This window comes from Nerophis lumbriciformis, linkage group LG12 (assembly GCF_033978685.3).
Source record: "Nerophis lumbriciformis linkage group LG12, RoL_Nlum_v2.1, whole genome shotgun sequence".
Lineage (NCBI taxonomy): Eukaryota > Metazoa > Chordata > Actinopteri > Syngnathiformes > Syngnathidae > Nerophis > Nerophis lumbriciformis.
In genome coordinates, this window is record NC_084559.2 from 47,811,429 (window position 1) to 47,831,214 (window position 19,786).

Here is a 19,786-nt window from a genome sequence, read left to right on the forward strand (position 1 = left end):
TAATTATGATGCGTTCAAGAGTCTTACGGCCTGAGGGAAGAAGCTGTTACACAACCTGGAGGTTGTGCTTCGGAGGCTGCGGAACCTCTTTCTAGAGTCCAGCAGTGAAAACAGCGGTATAGCTCGGGTGGTAGAGCGGCCGTGCCAGCAACTTGAGGGCTCCAGGTTCAATCCCCACTTCCACCATCCTAGTCACTGCCGTCGTGTCCTTGGGCAAGACAGGTGCATGTCTTCGCAGGTGGGAGGGGCCAATCCCCATAAAAGCATAAAATTGATAAAAAGCAACCAAGCATTTGTCAATCAATTTTTTATTGAAGTGGGACAGCAGCAGCACTCAACCCATGGTACCACATGGTGCCACATGGTACCACTCCGCAGCGCTGAGCCCATGGTACCGCCTGGAAAAAAGATGACTATCAGAAGGAGTGAAATGTACAAAAAAATGTGTATGTGTCAGTAGAGTTGTGTGTGTTAATCCTGCTACCTTATATGGAGTGGCTTCGTCTGGCCCTTTTGGCCGCCGGTGCCTCATCACCGGGATCCTCTACGATCCCTTCGCCGCCATCGCGGGCCACGATCCCTTCGCCGCCATCGCGGGCCACGATCCCTTCGCCGCCAACATCGCGGGCCACGATCCCTTCGCCGCCAACATCGCGGGCCACGATCCCTTCGCCGCCATCGCGGGCCACGATCCCTTCGCCGCCATCGCGGGCCACGATCCCTTCGCCGCCATCGCGGGCCACGATCCCTTCGCCGACATCGCGGGCCACGATCCCTTCGCCGACATCGCGGGCCACGATCCCTTCACCGACATCGGGGGCCACGATCCCTTCACCGACATCGCGGGCCACGATCCCTTCGCCGCCATCGCGGGCCACGATCCCTTCGCCGCCAACATCGCGGGCCACGATCCCTTCGCCGCCATCGCGGGCCACGATCCCTTCGCCGCCAACATCGCGGGCCACGATCCCTTCGCCGCCAACATCGCGGGCCACGATCCCTTCGCCGCCATCGCGGGCCACGATCCCTTCGCCGCCATCGCGGGCCACGATCCCTTCGCCGCCATCGCGGGCCACGATCCCTTCGCCGACATCGCGGGCCACGATCCCTTCGCCGACATCGCGGGCCACGATCCCTTCGCCGACATCGCGGGCCACGATCCCTTCGCCGACATCGCGGGCCACGATCCCTTCGCCGACATCGCGGGCCACGATCCCTTCGCCGACATCGCGGGCCACGATCCCTTCGCCGACATCGCGGGCCACGATCCCTTCGCCGACATCGCGGGCCACGATCCCTTCGCCGACATCGGGGGCCACGATCCCTTCGCCGACATCGGGGGCCACGATCCCTTCACCGACATCGCGGGCGACTGTTGGCATTTTCCAAGTTGTGTTTGGTAAGACACAGAAATACAAGTTACAGTGAAGGTAAGATACAGGTTACAAATGAAACAGTTCATTGTCAGGCTACTCAAGGAGCTGATGTTGACTTTTCATACCTCTTCTCTTGAGAGCTCTGTTCTCAACTTGAAGGGCTTGGATTGTGTTCAGGGACTTCACTGCAAGAGAGGGCTTAAATTAAAAAAACAATATTATAATGTCAGATGGTACAAACCCCGTTTCCATACGAGGTGGGAAATTGTGTTAGATGTAAATATCAACGTAATACAATGATTTGCAAATCATTTTCAAGCCATATTCAGTTGAATATGCTACAAAGACAACATATTTGATGTTCAAACTGATAAACATTTTTTTTTTTGCAAATAATCATTAACTTTAGAATTTGATGGCAGCAACACGTGACAAAGAAGTTGGGAAAGGTGGCAATAAATACTGAAAACGTTGAGGAATGCTCATCAAACACTTATTTGGAACATCCCACAGGTGTGCAGGCTAATTGGGAACAGGTGGGTGCCATGATTGGGTATAAAAGTAGATTCCTTGAAATGCTCAGTCATTCACAAACAAGGATGGGGCGAGGGTCACCACTTTGTCAACAAATGCGTGAGCAAATTGTTGAACAGTTTAAGAAAAACCTTTCTCAAGCAGCTATTGCAAGGAATTTAGGGATTTCACCATCTACGATCCGTAATATCATCAAAGGGTTCAGAGGATCTGGAGAAATCACCGCACGTAAGCAGCTAAGCCCGTGACCTTCCATCCCTCAGGCTGTACTGCATCAACAAGCGACATCAGTGTGTAAGGGATATCACCACATGGGCTCAGGAACACTTCAGAAACCCACTGTCAGTAACTACAGTTGGTCGCTACATCTGTAAGTGCAAGTTAAAACTCTCCTATGCAAGGCGAAAACCGTTTATCAACAACACCCAGAAACTCCGTCGGCTTCGCTGGGCCTGAGCTCATCTAAGATGAACTGATTAAAGTGGAAACGTGTTCTGTGGTCTGACGAGTCCACATTTCAAATTGTTTTTAAAAACTGTGGACGTCGTGTCCTCCGGACCAAAGAGGAAAAGAACCATCCGGATTGTTATAGGCGCAAAGTGTAAAAGGCAGCATGTGTGATGGTATGGGGGTGTATTAGTGCCCAAGACATGGGTAACTTACACATCTGTGAAGGCGCCATTAATGCTGAAACGTACATACAGGTTTTGGAGCAACATATGTTGCCACCCAAGCAACGTTATCATGGACGCCCCTGCTTATTTCAGCAAGACAATGCCAAGCCACGTGTTACATCAACGTGGCTTCATAGTAAAAGAGTGCGGGTACTAGACTGGCCTGCCTGTAGTCCAGACCTGTCTCCCATTGAAAATGTGTGGCGCATTATGGAGCCTAAAATAGCACAACGGAGACCCCCGGACTGTTGAACAACTTAAGCTGTACATCAAGCAAGAATGGGAAAGAATTCCACCTGAGAAGCTTCACAAATGTGTCTCCTCACGTTTACTGAGTGTTGTTAAAAGGAAAGGCCATGTAACACAGTGGTGAACATGCCCTTTCCCAACTACTTTGGCATGTGTTGCAGCCATGAAATTCTAAGTTAATTATCATTTGCAAAAAAAAAAAAAAAAAGTTTATGAGTTTGAACATCAAATATGTTGTCTTTGTAGCATATTCAACTGAATATAGGTTGAAAAGGATTTGCAAATCATTGTATTCCGTTTATATTTACATCTAACACAATTTCCCAACTCATATGGAAACGGGGTTTGTAGAATCTACCTTCCTTACATTGGTTCTGGGCAAGCTCTTCTCGCGCCTTTCCGGCATCCTGAAGGGCCTTTCCGGCATCCCGACGGTCCTTTGCGGCATCCCGACGGTCCTTTGCGGCATCCCGACGGTCCTTTCCGGCATCCTGAAGGGCCTTTGCGGCAACTTGACGTTCGAGGAATATGGCCCTTTCCTTTTCACAGTAGTACTCCTCCAGTCGTTCCCGCTGGTCTGGCGGCAAGTTTTCCAACAATTGCTGAATGTCCTGTTCAACACACACACACACACACACACACACACACACACACACACACACACACACACACACACACACACACACACACACACACACACACAGTATAGGCGACTTATATAAACCCTCGGTTACATTAGGCTGACCATATTGTGAAATCCCAAAAAGAGGACACATATATGCGACTAGGTGAACATTTGCCAGTGATACTCAAACTTGCTTTATAAACAGAGGTTGGTAATAACGCGCTACCAGTGCTGTACGGTGTCGTTGATGGGGAAGCAGCCGCATCGCTGCCTTCTCTCGTTATCCAGGCCCTCACACCCCCGGTTCAAAGCTCAGCTGCAGGGCGGATGTGGATGTTTTGTGAAGGGCCCGATACATCTCTAAGGTCACCGCCGCACCACCGCCCCGCCCCTTGCGTCAACCACCTTCACCTTCACCAATCAATCAAAACGGGACCGGCAGTTGGCGGCGGCGGCGTGTGACGGCAGCAGAGCGACGAGGGAGAGGCCCAGCTGGCGGCTGGCAGCAGCGGGACCACATCGCGGTGACAACGGCGAGGCTAGCGCGAGAGAGGCTAGAGCGAGGCTTGCCAGGCCAGACGGGATCCCATCAAAGATCTTGGGCATTAGACGACATCTATCGGGACCGGGGACAGCCTAGGCCGAAGGCAGTGAACACCTGCGACAGCCAAGATCAACATGGGGCCAAAGAAGGTGCTCTCTCCTGATGAAGGTGAGGAGATAAGGAGATGGCTTGAATTTTGAACAGCAGAGGTATCAGCCATTAAGCAGTACCAACAGACAATTATGCAGCTGGTGGAGGAGGTCAAAATTCTACGAGTCGAGAATGACGCAAAAAATGTACAAATAGAACAAATAACGGACCGAGTGGACGAACTGGAACAGTACACAAGAATAAATGACGTTATTCTGACCGGGCTTAATATAAAGCCCCGTTCATGAATTAATTACATATTACAAAACTGTTGTACACTAATTCATATATGTTATTTTGTTATATAAAAAGGTCAGTAAATGATTCTATATATTTGTAAACGCTTTGAAGTGGGAAAGGGATAGGATCAGGCACGTGCACACATAGGGCCCTATGGGTGCTTGAGCCCCTGCCCTTTTTTGCCTCGTCTTAAAAAGTGCCCTCTGCCTGTGTGTGCTTTTTCTCTTTTTTTCTTCTTCTTTAAACAACAGTAATAAATTCCTGTCAAGGATGTAAAAAAAACAAACAAAAAAACCAGCGGTACAAAAACTCCACGTTTTCTTGTAATACCGGGTTGTTTAAGCCTGCCACTTCCGCCAGAAAGAGAGAGAGAGGGCGAGTGAGTGAGTAAGTAAGAGGAGAGAGAGCCAACTGCGCCCGTGAGGAGACGTGACAGTGGAGCAACTTGAACCTGTGAGTTATGGTCTAGTCGCCGTCCACTTATTCAGCATCTAATATGGGTCATATTTCAGAAACACGCTGTATTATTCTAGTATTCAGTGTGCCAGCTTCTGTTTTTGCCGGACGTCGGAGCACGCCGCATCAATGGGCGAGGGCGGACCTACGTCACTTCCGCCCTCCAATCCCCTAGCAACGCGGTCGCCATATTGAATTGGTTGAAAACAAACCAGCTCACAGCGAACACAGCATTGACAGAAAAGGCATTTAACGAGGTTTCACGGCATTTTAAACTGTTCTAAATGGCGTATGATTATGTAAATAGTCTTTCCAGTGAGGCTAGGTTAAGATACGAGTTAAAATGTTCTGTAGTTGGATTAAACGACTGCCCTTACCGCCTTCCAGCAGATGCGTGGACTGATAATCCTACACAATGGCCGGACATGGAATTTGGAAATCTTTATGTCTAAAAGTTAAAGTACCAATGATTGTCACACACACACTAGGTGTGGCGAGATTATTCTCTGCATTTGACCCATCACCCTTGATCACCCCCTGGGAGGTGAGGGGAGCAGTGGGCAGCAGCGGTGGCCGCGCCCGGGAATCATTTTGGTGATTTAACCCCCAATTCCAACCCTTGATGCTGAGTGCCAAGCAGGGAGGTAATGGGTCCCATTTTTATAGTCTTTGGTATGACTCGGCCGGGGTTTGAACTCACAACCTACCGATCTCAGGGCGGACACTCTAACCACTAGGCCACTGAGTCACAAGCGCACCAGGTCGGTTGTTCGCTTCGGTTGTTATATAACGAATAAATCACATAAAAATGGTTCAATCACCCAAGGTATGTTGATAAATGATAATAAGGATGACACGGTGGCTACCAGTATCTGTACATTGATTATATCTGTAGAGAGCTCATTCAAATTCAGTTCAGTATTATGATTTATTATTTGCTGAATGACTGGAAATAGCCTTTATACCGTATGTTATTGTTGTGCAACAACAACAACTTCAGCTGTCGAACGTTATTCAGTAAAAATTCAACGGGTTCAACATTAGCATGGACCAAGTTGTGGTTAAGAAGGTGGATTTTTGTTCCTTATATTTACCAGAAACGAAGTGATCCGAACACACGACCCGGGATTTTGGGGGACTCCAGTGAGAACCGTCCTCGTTTTCCCGGTGTAAAGCTGCGAGCCATTTGTCTCGTCTCTGTGGGCTTTTAGCACGCTTTGGCAGAACAAAATACCACCTTTGTTTTCCCTGTTTCCAGTTGTGGTTTGCACAACCAAAAACAACACAGTTTTTGGGCATTTTGGAGGCAGAATGCCGGGTTTAATCAGCGCAGGTCGACAGGTTAAAGAGTAATGGCGACGGTTTGTTTTCAACGCCAGTCAGGTTGCTATGGCTCGAAGAACCCGTATGTAGCTCAGTTGCCCGGATGTCGGCCCTGCCCCATTGAGCACCGCACATCAAGTCCGCACAGAGCAGAGCGGATCGTGCGGGACAGGAAGTAGTGTACAAAATACAAAATAAAACACCGGGTTAATTTTCAAAATAAAATGCACTGTGTCTAATAATAAACCAGTGTTTTGTTGCTTTTCATGTCTTCCAAGACTATGATAATGTGAATTAACTCATTATAACAATAATTTGTTGACACAAAAGAAATGGCAATCACTTTTACAAGTAGTTAGCTTCCTATTAGCAATTTTAATTTTACATTAATTTCCATATTGTGTAAAGGACCAAAAAAAAATGTCCTGCCCTTTTCTGACTTTGAGCCCCTGCCCCTCTTTAATCATGTGCACGTCCCTGGATAGGATTACCGTACATACGCTTTGCTTCTTCCTACTGTAAAATGAAATGATTTGAAATTGTGTGATGTATTATGATGTAATTAGTCCTGACAATATAGCACAAAAACAGACGTAAATACCACTGCATTCCATTTCTATTGTATTATAATTATCACTAATAAAGAATTATTGTTGAATTTTGTGTTTGAGTGTTAGTCCTGACAATATAGCACAAAAACAGACGTTAGCACAAAAACAGACGTAAAAACCACTGCATTCCATTTCTATTGTATTATAATTACCTGCGGGTGTTCTATTCTCAAGACAAAATGGACGTTCTCCTAACGTTCGCGTGTTACCTACACACTTAAGTGTGTTGTTCGAAAGAAAGAAAGAGAGAATTGCAAAGCCTGCGGTTCTATTCTCAAGACAAAATGGACGTTCTCCTAACGTTCGCGTGTTACCTACACACTTAAGTGTGTTGTTCGAAAGAAAGAAAGAGAGAATTGCAAATTTGCGGGTGTTCTATTCTCAAGACAAAATGGACGTTCTCCTAACGTCCGTGTGTTACCTACACACTTAAGTGTGTTGTTCGAAAGAAAGAAAGAGAGAATTGCAAATTTGCGGGTGTTCTATTCTCAAGACAAAATGGACGTTCTCCTAACGTCCGTGTGTTACCTACACACTTAAGTGTGTTGTTCGAAAGAAAGAAAGAGAGAATTGCAAATTTGCGGGTGTTCTATTCTCAAGACAAAATGGACGTTCTCCTAACGTCCGTGTGTTACCTACACACTTAAGTGTGTTGTTCGAAAGAAAGAAAGAGAGAATTGCAAATTAAGTACCTGCGGGTGATCCATTCTCAAAAGACCAAATGTTTTCCAAAAAACGCGTCTGGTCTGCTGCGTGGCGCCAAAGACACTTAAAGGATGCGAATACTGAAGTTACGTGACACGTGACAAGAGGGTCCCTCCTCCCCCCCGCACGGTGCTCACGTGACCCGCTGCAGCCAATCACGCTCTATAAAATCTAGCATTCCAAGATGGCTGCCAGGCCTGGATGAAGCCGGTATGTTTTAAAGTTGTCGTTTGCTTGCATATTGTAAAAACAACCGTCCAACATTTTACAACTAATTGTAAACTTGTAGGTGCCGAACATCAGGGACGTGTTGCGACGAGAGAGTGTGTCGATGATAAGATATTAAGCCGAGTTGGTAAGTGAATCTGTTTGCTAATAGTAGCGACTAGCCGTACCCATGTATTTCCTATAGGCGATTAGCATCGGCTTTGAATCCCGTTGCCTCCAATGTTTCTGATCTGATTGAATTTATATTTATGTCGAGTCTTTATTTTGGGTTTTTTTTTAGTTTATTATTCTTCGGTCAATGGTCAACAAAATAAACAAACAGTTGCACATTCATAGCTTGAAAATGAAAATGAAAATGTTGCAGACCGAAAGGGTTTAGGCTGAAGTTGAACACTTATAGCGCCTAACCCTATAAACAATGTCAAGTACAAGATGAACTTCCGAAAATGATGAAATGTCCTTTGTACAACATATTATAAATACACATTATACACAACATGAACACTGTTCAATTATATACACAGTAAAGGCATGTGAAATATCCTTATACACCTTTGTACCAATTTATATACTATATACAAACAATTATACTTCCATTATTATTTATATCCCACATTTAGTATTTTAATTAACATTGATCATAGTATTAACTACTGTGTTGATTCAAGAGTGATATATTTTTCCAAGACATTGGTCTTAAAGTGTTTTTTTAAATGTGTGAAGGACCTGGAACATTTGAAGGAATCATCCAAGCTGTTCCACAGTTGAACCCCCCTGACACAAACACATCTACTTTTTAAGATCCTTCTTATCTTAGCTTTCTGGAAGACAGCTGAACCTCTGAGGTCATAGGTATTCTCTCTGGGTTTGAACCTCTCCTGTAGACACCCAGGCAGCATGTGGTTATGAGCTTTGTACGTCACAATAGCAGTGTTGAGGTCAACAAGATCATGCAGTTTTAAGGTTTTTAATTTAATAAACAGAGCATTGGTATGGTCATGATAATCTGCATAATTTACAATTCTAATCGCTTTCTTTTGAAGTAAGAATATAGAGTTGATGTTTGTTTTGTAATTGTTACCCCAGATTTCAACACAATAATTAAGATAAGGGAGTACGAAAGAATTATATAACATATTAAGAGCCTTTTGATTTACGTAGTTTTTGATTTTATGTAACATAGCAATATTTTTTGCCATCTTTGTCTTAAGTATATTTATGTACAGTTTCCAATTTAATTTATCATCTATATAGATTCCCCAAAATTTTGTTGAATACACCCTTTCTATCTCCATATCATCAATTCTTATATGACACTGTATGTTATTTTTCCTATTTCCAAAAATTATATATTTTGTTTTATTTAGGTTGATTGACAGTTTATTGGCATCAAACCATTGCTTTAGTATATGGAGTTCGCTCTCTACAGTCTCTAAGAGTTGGCCAAGGTCTTGCCCAGAACAGTACAGACTTGTATCGTCAGCAAAGAGAATACAATTGAGTTTTTTAAAGATTTTGCAGATATCATTAATATACAATAAAAACAATTTTGGTCCCAGTACAGAACCTTGGGGCACTCCATGTGTTATAATCTTTTTATCTGAATCTACATTGTTCATATGCACATACTGTTCTCTACCACCAAGATAACTTTTCAACCAATCATGAGCAAGACCTCTAAAACCGTACCTCTGCATTTTGTTTCAAAGTAATGTGTGATGGATGGTGTCAAAGGCCTTGCTCAGGTCAATAAAAACGCCAACAACAAACTCCCTCTTATCAATAGCAGTGGTTACCTCCTCAACTAGTTCCATCACTGCCATGGAAGTGGACCTGTTTGCTCGAAAACCGTATTGGTGTTCACTTAGCAAGTGATGCTTGTCAATAAAACTGTCTAATCTTGACTCAAATAATTTTTCAAGGACTTTTGAAAATTGTGAGAGTAGAGAAATAGGCCTATAGTTGGTGAACTGATGCTTATCTCCACTTTTGAAGATGGGAATAACTTTTGCCGTTTTCATTTTCTTTGGGAAAACTCCTTTTGTAAAAGAAATATTACATATATAAGTGAAGGGAACAGCTATAAAATCAACAATTTCTTTGATCAGAGAAAAGTCCAAGTCACAGCAGTCTGTTGACTTCTTGTTTTTCTGAGAATTTACAATTTCTGTGATTTCACTTTCATAAACGGGGGAAATAAAAAACGATTCTAAGTTCCTTTGAATGGTTTGTTCATTAAATTTGACACAGTTTTCAGGTTGTGCAATTTCATTTGCTAAATTAGGTCCAACATTCACAAAGAAGGTGTTAAAAGCATCCGTTATTTCCTTAGGGTCATTTATAGTTTGATTATTTTCTATGAAATAGCTTGGATGTTCATTATTTGTCATGTTTTTTTTAATGATACCATTTAAAACTTTCCACGTACCCTGGATGGTATTTTTATGTTGTTCTAATAGGTTACAGTAATATGTTCTTTTGCTGTGCTTTATTATTTGTGTTAACTTATTTTTGTACGTTTTATATTTGTGTTCAGTTTCTTTGGTTCTGTGCTTTAAATGTCTTCTGTAAAGATCATTTTTCTTTTTGCAGGACTTCAATAATCCTTTTGTGATCCACGGTTTGTCCTTGACAGTGCTGTCCTTAATGTCATGTTTTGTCATTGGACAGTGCTTATATCATACAGTGTTATGAAAATGTTGAGAAAGGTTTCATATGCCTCATTCGGGTCTGTGGAGGTATAAACCTCCCCCCAGTCTTGAGCACATAACTCAGACTTGAATGCTGCCATAGTTTCTGGTGTTTGGTGTCTAACAAATCTATATTGAACTGCTTTTTTGGCCCCTCTCTCATCAAAGAAATGGTGTAAAATGCTGAATACAGGTAGATGATCACTTACGTCATTGAGTAGTAGTCCTGCTGTTATTTGATTGGTGAAAATGTTATCTATCAGTGTGGCAAAGTCTACTGTTATTCTAGTTGGTTTTGTGATAAGGGGAAAGAAATGATTGCTGTACAGTCCTGTTATAAAATGGGTTGTTTTGGTACTGTCCATGGGGTTCAGAAGATTAATATTAAAATCACCGCACACAATATGGATCTTGTTTGATTTAATAAACAAATAATCCAATTTTTGATTGAATGTATCTAGACATGATCCAGGTGTTCTATAAACACAACTGACATTTATTTTTTTTGATTTTTCTACTTCAATTTCTACAGTTATACATTCAAAAACTCCAGCTATAGCAGTTGATTTGCTGTCAATCTTCCAACATTTTAAATCTTGATTTACAAAAAGTGCTACTCCTCCTCCCCTTTTTCCAACTCTGTTTGTGGTGAATAATTCATAACCATCCAATCTTATTTCACAACACTTATTCTCATCAAGCCAAGTCTCTGAGACTGCAACAATACTAAATTTATTGAACTGGCTCAGATATTCTCTAATATTGTCAACATTTTTATACAAGCTTCGGCTATTAAAATGTATTACAGTAAACGATTTGTCCACATTCACACATTTAAATTGTTCGTCTGTGTAGTACTCACAGTTTCTGGTAATATTATTGTAAAGATTACAATGGGGATCTATGTCACTGCCAAACTCATTTGAATTGCAGTTGTAATTGATATTGTCGTAGAAGTCTAGTTGGATGTGATTATAATTATTATACAGTTCACTACTATGATTATTATCAGTATTTCTACATTCTAATTCCTTATCACCAACATTGGTAAAGATATTTTTTAATTCACTCCCCATTATATTTTAGTATATATTTACATCTTTTTCTTTGTACAGATAACACATTTGTATCCACCTCCACTGAAACACGCACACACACCCACGCACACAACTGACAATACTTTTACTCTATTATGAGCGTCCCAAAACAGTCCAAATGAAAACAAGTTTGTATTTGGTATTAAGTTAGTGTTTATACGTGGTGTTGAGTATATGTCTTTATGATCCAAGGTAAGAAAAAGTAAAAAAAAACAACAAAAATAGTCTGAGCATTCCAAAAATAAGCTCATCAAAAATCTCACTGTAGCTGTCCTCATCAAAAAAGGAACGATCAAAAAATGAGCTCGACGAGAGTGCAATTGTGATTGTCCAAAAAATGGAACAATCGACATTATCTGAATTGTTCGAGGTCTTCAAGTTCTCTTACCAGTATCACTTTAGCTTTTTCCGGCGTAGATCCATTCAGCTGAATGAAAACCTTGCAGTTTCTTGTCCATGTGGCTCCAATCTTGTTGTTTTTCCTGAGGATCCGTGCTTCCCGTGCTATATCCGATATTTTCTTGGTCGGATGCTCGTTGATATACACCGCTGATCCCTTTAACTTTCTTCCTTGTCTCAGTAGTTCCGTTTTGTGTCTCCGGTTTACAAAGCGCACAAGGACTGCAGGCTTTGCTCTGTCTCTGCGTGGCAGTGTATGACACGCTGAGATATTGTTTGCATCCACGTGTATGTCTTTTCCTTTCAAAAAGTGCAAGACTTGGTCCTCCAGAGTTTGCAGATCCTCTGTCTCCGCGTCCTCTCCAACATTCCTGCCCGCCGTAGCAGCTCGGGCATATGAGCGCGGTCTGATGTTTAGTCCCGTGATGATGACATCTTCCATCCTTGTGTACTGCTCCAAGTTTTCAACTCTCCTTTCAAGATCAGTTATTGTCTTGTCTTTTTGTCGGATTGTTTCTTTGAGTTTCCTCACTTCATCTACAAGCTCCGTTAGCTTGCTTAGCTGTTGGGAGACGCTAGCCAGGTCCCCTGACATGAAGTTTAGCGACTTGCGTATTTCCTCTATGTCATTCTCCATCTGTGCGCTCTTCTTTGGAGGAGGCATGACAAAAATTACGTCGATGCTTCCCACGCCTTTTCTTTGTATTTTGACAGAGTGGATTTGATAATAATTACTAAATGTTGTCGCAACTTACGGGAGCGCCGCCATCTTTTTACAACTACTTCCTGTTCCTGCTTCAACTTACATATGGTATCTGAGTATTGTGGCGTTTTAAGGCCATTTGCACTTTTTATGCTGTGGTAAAGACAATGAATGAACACTGCAGCTGTTCTTTGGTTAGAGCCGTCGTAGTGACGTCACTGTTACTGTTCAGATGCTACTCCCGTCATAGTGACAACACTGTGTACTGTCGTGTTTATTTTATACATGCATGTGATTGTTAATGTTAGCAGTATTATTTATTGAAGGTCGAACGATAGATGACTTAATGTTGATGTTATGTGCGCACATTGATACTTACGCAGGCCAGGTCCCTAAGTCTTGGATGGCGAGCTGTAGATAGGCCTCGAGCCTGAGGCCAAGGATCTCCACCTGCTCCGGTCGGGCCGGTAGGCGGCTTATAGCCGAACCCCTTGCCTCGCACCTCATTGCTCTGCGGCCCTCAGTCAGCCGTCAGCCCCGTCGAAGGCAGCCCCAGGCGGACATACACAAGCACGAAGAAGCACCACTGACAGGTAACGTCCGAATTCTAAATCAGTCCAAAAATGTCCCACAACAACGTCCGTGTTGTACGACTAAAACATTAGCATTGGCTATTTTTTATTGATTTTTGTCATGTAAGGTTATTGTCCAAATTAATGTTCCAAGGTACCCACTTAAACGTTGCCTTAAATGTTATGTGTTTACTATACATAATACACGGGAAAAGCGTGTAAACCAGCAGACGGATGTAATGACCAGCGTTAGCTTGTTAAGACTGAAATAGATTGGTGAATTTTGGATTGTTGTCTCTTTTTTTTCAGCTTGCCTGCTTATTCGGCTAAAGTGTGCGTCGTTTCGGTCAAATTTCGGTTCAAATATGTGTATTTTTTAACAAAGTCCTGTCCAAATAGTAGCTGTCCCGATAATGTAAACAACGAAACACCGGCTGTGTTTGTGTTGCTGCAGCCGGCCGCAATACACCGCTTCCCACCTACAGCTTTCTTCTTTGCTGTCTCCATTGTTCATTGAACAAATTGCAAAAGATTCACCAACACAGATGTCCAGAACACTGTGGAATTTTGCCATGAAAACAGACGACTTAATAGCTGGCCACCATGCTGTCCCAAAATGTCCTCTACAATCCGTGACGTCACGCGCAGGCGTCATCATACCGAAACGTTTTCAGCAGGATATTTCGGCGTGAAACTTAAAATTGCACTTTAGTAAGCTAACCCGGCCGTATCATTGATATATAAACTATCAGACTGCGTGGTCGGTAGTAGTGGCTTTCAGTAGGCCTTCAATGATCACATGAAAACCACTGATTTTGTTTAGCTTGAGTTTCTCTCCACTAATTGTAAAACCTAGCAGAATAACAAAGGACAGCTTAGCACTGATTGACAATATTTTTATAAATGTATTTGATGGGAATTGAAAAAGTGGACTCTTAGTGACTGATGGGAGTGATCTCTCCCTTAGAGATAGGGTGAGAAGCTCTGCCATCCGGGGGGAGCTCAAAGTAAAGCCGCTGCTCCTCCACATGGAGAGGAGCCAGATGAGGTGGTTCGGGCATCTGGTCAGGATGCCACCCGAACGCCTCCCTAGGGAGGTGTTTAGGGCACGTCCGACCGGTAGGAGGCCGCGGGGAAGACCCAGGACACGTTGGGAAGACGATGTCTCCCGGCTGGCCTGGGAACGCCTCGGGGTCCCACAGGAAGAGGGAAGTCTGGGCTTCCCTGCTTAGGCTGCTGCCCCCGCGACCCGACCTCGGATAAGCGGAAGAAGATGGATGGATGAATGATGAGAAAAAGTTCAAACGTGTATCTGACATTAAAAATGCAATGTTTCTTGGTGGAGTTTGTCAAAGTGAGGTGTTAGAAGTGGTCAGAAAGTTTAAAAACAAAACATCTGTCGATGGTAACAACGTGGATATGTCACTTGTTAAAGTGGTGGAGGATTGTGTCCTGAAGCCGTTTACTCACACATGTAATAAATCTTTATCATCTGGAACTTTTCCTGACAAAATGAAAATTGCTAAAGTTATTCCGATTTATAAAAATGATGATAAACATATGGTCTCAAATTATAGACACGGGCCTCTACTACCTCAGTTTGCAAAAATTCTTGAGAAATGATTTGTAAATAGACTTGATAAGTTGATTGACAAACATGAGCTACTGAATGATCATCAGTATGGCTTCAGGAGTAATCCATCTACATCCCTAGCAGTGATGGACTTTGTAGAAAACGTAGCCACAGCAATAGAAAAAAAGCAACACACCGTTGGAGTAGTTATTGACTTATGTAAAGCTTCTGACACATTCCTTACTTCTGCAAAAATGGGAAAACTATGGCATAAGAGGTGTTTCACAACAGGGGTAAAGTAGTTATTTAAGTAATAGATCTCAATATGTGGAAATGACTAAGACTAAATCACAGCCAAGAAGAGTAACTTGTGGGGTTCCACAAGGCTGGGTATTGGGACCTAAGTTATTTCTACTATATTTAAATGATATTTGTTCAGTGTCTAATAAATGTAAATGTATTATGTTTGCAGATGATACAAATGGATATTGTTCAGGAGAAGACTTGAAGGAAGTGTTGAGGTTGAGTTGATTCAGCTAAAAAAATGGTTTGATATTAATAAGTTATCATTAAATGATAAGAAAAGTAAATGTATGGTGTTTAGTGGTGCAAGGGCAAATTGTGAAGCACAATTCAAATTAAATCTAGTGCAAATCGATGGAGTACATGAAACTAAATTCTTGGGAATAATAATTGATCATGAATTATGTTGGAAACCGCATATTGAATATATAAAGGGAAAAATATCCAAATCCATTGCTATTCTTTAGAAAGTAAAACGCATGCTGAATAAGAAATGTCTGCATATGTTATATTATTCTTTTATTTTTCCACATTTAACATATTGTGTTGAAGTTTGGGGGAATGTTTATAGAACAAACGTAGACCCAATAATTCAACTTCAAAAAAGGGTCATTAGAATAATACTATGAACATAGCAATCCATTATTTATAAGTTCTAATGTGTTAAAATGTTCGGATATTGTGTTTTTAAAAACAATGGAAATGATGTTTGGAGTAAAGAACAACAGCCTTCCAGCTTGTATTCTTATGTTATTTCAATTAGGAGGAGAAAACTATAATGTACGTGGGATATTGATTTTTGAAATAGGTAAAGCAAGAACAAATATAAAGTACAAATGTATTTCAGTTTTAGGAGTTAAATGGTGGTGATGAGCTGAAGACATGTACTTCTTTGTTAAGGTTTAAGAAAACATTGAAAGGCGAAATAATTGAAAATGATCAAATATAGTAACAATTACTTTGATTTTTTTTTTCTAACGTTGATGTTCCAGGCAATCTTATTTTCAGTAAAGGTATAGGACAGGCAAATATAAGCCTTGGCTTCAGCCTACTCCTTTTTCGGTCATGCTTTCTCTTTTTTCTTTTCTTTTGTGTGTAAATCTGTATGATTGTATATATGTATTATCTGTACTCTTTTAAACTGCTCACACAAAATGATTAAAGGTTGATGGTTGATTACATGACCGAAATCAACTTATTTCATTCATTCATTCATTGAACACTGTCCCTCAACTTGAAAAGTCGAAGTTAACGGGCGTGCGTACATGTTTTAATACATTGTAGGAAATATAATAGAGAAAGGGAAATACTGGAAAGTAAGTTAGCGAAAGAAAATATAAGGTTAGCAGTGGAAGATATATTAGGATTGAATTCAGAACATATAGGATATAGAGCAATATACACATATTTTAAAAACACTGGGTTCAATAAAAGAATATTTCATTTTTATTTATCTCCTTCATTGATGTGCATCCTCGATCAACAGACAATCACACCTCAACCATTCAACTACACATCTACACAGCAATGCCTGAGAAGGAGTAGGATGAAGACTAATCTTATTGCCCCTTTCAACATAGCACGCAGTCTTACCTAATAGATATCATATCAACCAACAATTACATCCAAATATAATGAAAACAAACACAAAAAAACCACAACAAGTGCAAAACTTCATGAAGTACAAAAAAAGTAATATACACCTCACGGGATGATACAAAACCAGGCAAAAAATTCAAATAAGTAAAATCATAAATATAAAGCAACATGCAAACACTTATGGCTGTCCGTATGATATTATTGTTCTGTCTTTATACATTTTTTCAATTGGAATATATTTTACAGTCTTTCATCTCATTTAAGGCTGCAGCTAACGATTATTTTTCTATTATTTTTTCGATGAATCGGTTAATCCATAGATTATTTTTTTCGATGAATCTATAGATTATTTTTCCTTTTACCAATTTTTTTAATTTTTTTTTCATTTAAAATGAAGACGAAAAAATAAATTTAGGCCAGTTTTTTCAGAAGGCATGGCTTTTATTTACACACAAAAAAAAGTGTGGCCACTCAGTCAACATTGACAACAACATGACAACATATTCTGTAACAATGTAAACCTTTAAAACTTTTAACATTTAACAAAACTAAAAGTAGCTTATTTGCTTTTTAATGTGCAAATATAAAATAAACATACAGTGCAAATCTTAATATTCTGCAATAGTATAAGCATTCCAAAGGTAAAAGTATTGCTTATTTTGCTTTAAAATGTGCAAAAATAAAGATAAACATCCAATACAAAAAAGTGCGTATTTCCTTGAATTGGCGCCGGGTGTATAGTATTCGCATGCCTCCAATTACTGCCGGGTCAAACTCGTTTCGCAAAATAATTAGCGCATGCCTGGCCTTGCCGCCGGCTCAGGATTAACGCCGGCTCAAACTCAGTTCGCAAAATATTCATTTTATTAGTGCATGTCTGGAATTTTCGCCGGGTCAAACTCGTTTTGCAAAATAATTAGCATATGTCTCGGACTTCCGCCGGGTCAAACTCGTCACGTCATGAGTGACACTTCACCTGTCATCATTTTCAAAATGGAGGAGGCCGATTTCAATCATTTGAAATCACATAAAGGGAAGAAGATTAAGAGCTATTCAGTAGGATTTAAGGTCCAAGCTATTGAATCTGCTAAAAAGAACAGTAAGCAGCTATGTTTTTTTAATATACCGTAGCTGCGTGTGTCAAATATGAGTCATTAAATGACTCCCGCCTCCTGGTGGTAGAGGGCGCTAGTGATCCTTCTTGCGACTACCGGTACTAGGGATGTCCCGATCCGATATTTGGATCGGATCGGCCGCCGATATTTGCCAAAAAATGCGCATCGGCAAAGCATGGGAAAATGCCGATCCAGATCCAGTTTAAAAAAAACCTCTGGTCCGTGTTTTCCAACGCACCGATTTAAATAATACATTCCACTTTTCTGCTGCTCCCTAATTTCCGTTCCGCATTTTCCAGCACACCTTCAACACATCCACAGGTCTGTGGATTCTCACGCAGTTGCTTTTAGCTGCTGGCATAACACGACAGGCTCTTCTCACTCTTTTCTGTGTCTCCCTCTCACAGACAGCAAGCGCACCTTCTTACACACGTCACATACTGTCACGTCATACGTCACATGCTGTCACGACACACGTCACATACAGTTTGTATGTGTAAAGTTAAAGTTAAGTTAAAGTACCAATGATTGTCACACACACACTAGGTGTAGTGAAATTTGTCCTCTGCCTTTGACCCATCCCCTTCTTCACCCCCTGGGAGGTGAGGGGAGCAGTGGGCAGCAGCGGCGCCGCGCCCGGGAATCACTTTTGGTGATTTAACCCCCAATTCCAACCCTTGATGCTGAGTGCCAAGCAGGGAAGAATGCTGGTATGAGCTTTTAAACATAACCCGTTAACTGCTGCCAATCAAATGGTGAATAAGATACTCTTTAGGGTTCATATGTTTGTAAATCTGACTGTGATGAAGTCAGTGTTACGGCTCAGGCTCCTGCCAACGCCGCTCATCCGTCTGTGCGCACCTCGGGACACGCCCACGGGTGCGCACATCCACGCCCTGCAGCAGCCACCAGCTGCAATCACTCACCGGCAATCTACACTCCTGGGTCTGATGAGGGCAAGCTCAATAAAGGACCAGTGGACCCAAGGATCAGCGCGGGAACTTAGTTTTCTCATGGTGTACCGTAAGCCTTATGCGCTCTTACTGTGTTGTTTTTCCCTCCGTGATTCTGACGTCTGTTGCTCTTCCGCAGTGCCTTCCCGAGTCTTCCCTCCTCGAGATCTCCCGTTGTTTCCCCGGTGTTTTTGGACTGCCTTCTTCGTTTCCCGACTCCTCACTCGCCCCTGGACTCTGACGTCTCTCTCTGCCCCACGGACCCCTCGCTGATCTTGGACCCCTTTTGCCTTGCCCTCTTTGGACTTGTCTGCCTTTTTTCTCATCAACACTTGGTAACACACTTCAGATATCTACACACATAGTCTTACCACACACACACACACTCTTGTATTTTAGTCACACACTTTATTTCTATAGTTTAGTTGTATTGTTTATTATTATATATAATAAATGATTGTATATACTGCCCCCTGGTGTCTGAGCCGTCACCTCTTTAGTCTAAACACAACAGTCAGTGCCTCAGCAGCCATCAACCTCACCGCACGTCACTGCTGCTGACGTATGCAGTAACATTTATACACCTATTATTTTATACACATTATGAGGGACAAACTGTAAAAATGGATTATTAATCCACTTGTTCATTTACTCTTAATATCTGCTTATTTTCTCTTTGATGTAATAATCACTTAGTCTTCTCTTCTTTGATACTTGACATTAGTTTAGGATGATACCACACATTTAGGTATGGATGTGATACCAAGTAGTTACAGGATCATACATTGGTCATATTCAAAGTCCTCGTGTGTCCAGGGACATATTTACTGACTGTATAAACATAAAAACATTTTCAAAAAAGGAAGAAAGACTTTGTGATGATAAAAAATATCGATGTAATCATAGTAGTATCGGCTAGCTACGCTCCTGTACTTGGTATCGTTACAGTGGATGTCAGGTGTGGATCCACCCATGGCATTTGTTTACATTGTGACGCCGATGAGCTATTGTATCCTCCTACGGTGTGTAGTGAAGCATGTTTAGCTATTCCTCGTCCTCCAGTGATA

The 19,786-nt window shown here is 41.8% G+C and overlaps 1 protein-coding gene across 4 annotated transcripts; it reads right to left on the reverse strand.

The window, feature by feature from the left end:
- Positions 1–292: 292 nt before the first annotated feature.
- Positions 293–12,856, reverse strand: LOC133623391 (uncharacterized). Of its 4 annotated transcripts, XM_072914361.1 has the most exons (6): positions 11,891–12,851; positions 3,291–3,444; positions 3,201–3,248; positions 1,502–1,561; positions 485–1,372; positions 293–398 (listed from the first exon to the last, which is right to left on the reverse strand). In XM_072914361.1, the coding sequence occupies exons 1-5, from the start codon at positions 12,563–12,565 to the stop codon at positions 486–488; spliced, it is 1,824 nt and encodes a 607-aa protein (XP_072770462.1). In that variant the 5' UTR covers positions 12,566–12,851; the 3' UTR covers positions 293–398; position 485. The 4 variants fall into 4 exon arrangements, with proteins under 4 accessions (XP_072770462.1, XP_072770461.1, XP_072770460.1 ...); XM_072914360.1 differs by having other exon boundaries at positions 293–413; positions 3,201–3,444; positions 11,891–12,856; XM_072914359.1 differs by having other exon boundaries at positions 3,201–3,444.
- Between the last annotated feature and the right edge of the window lie 6,930 nt (positions 12,857–19,786).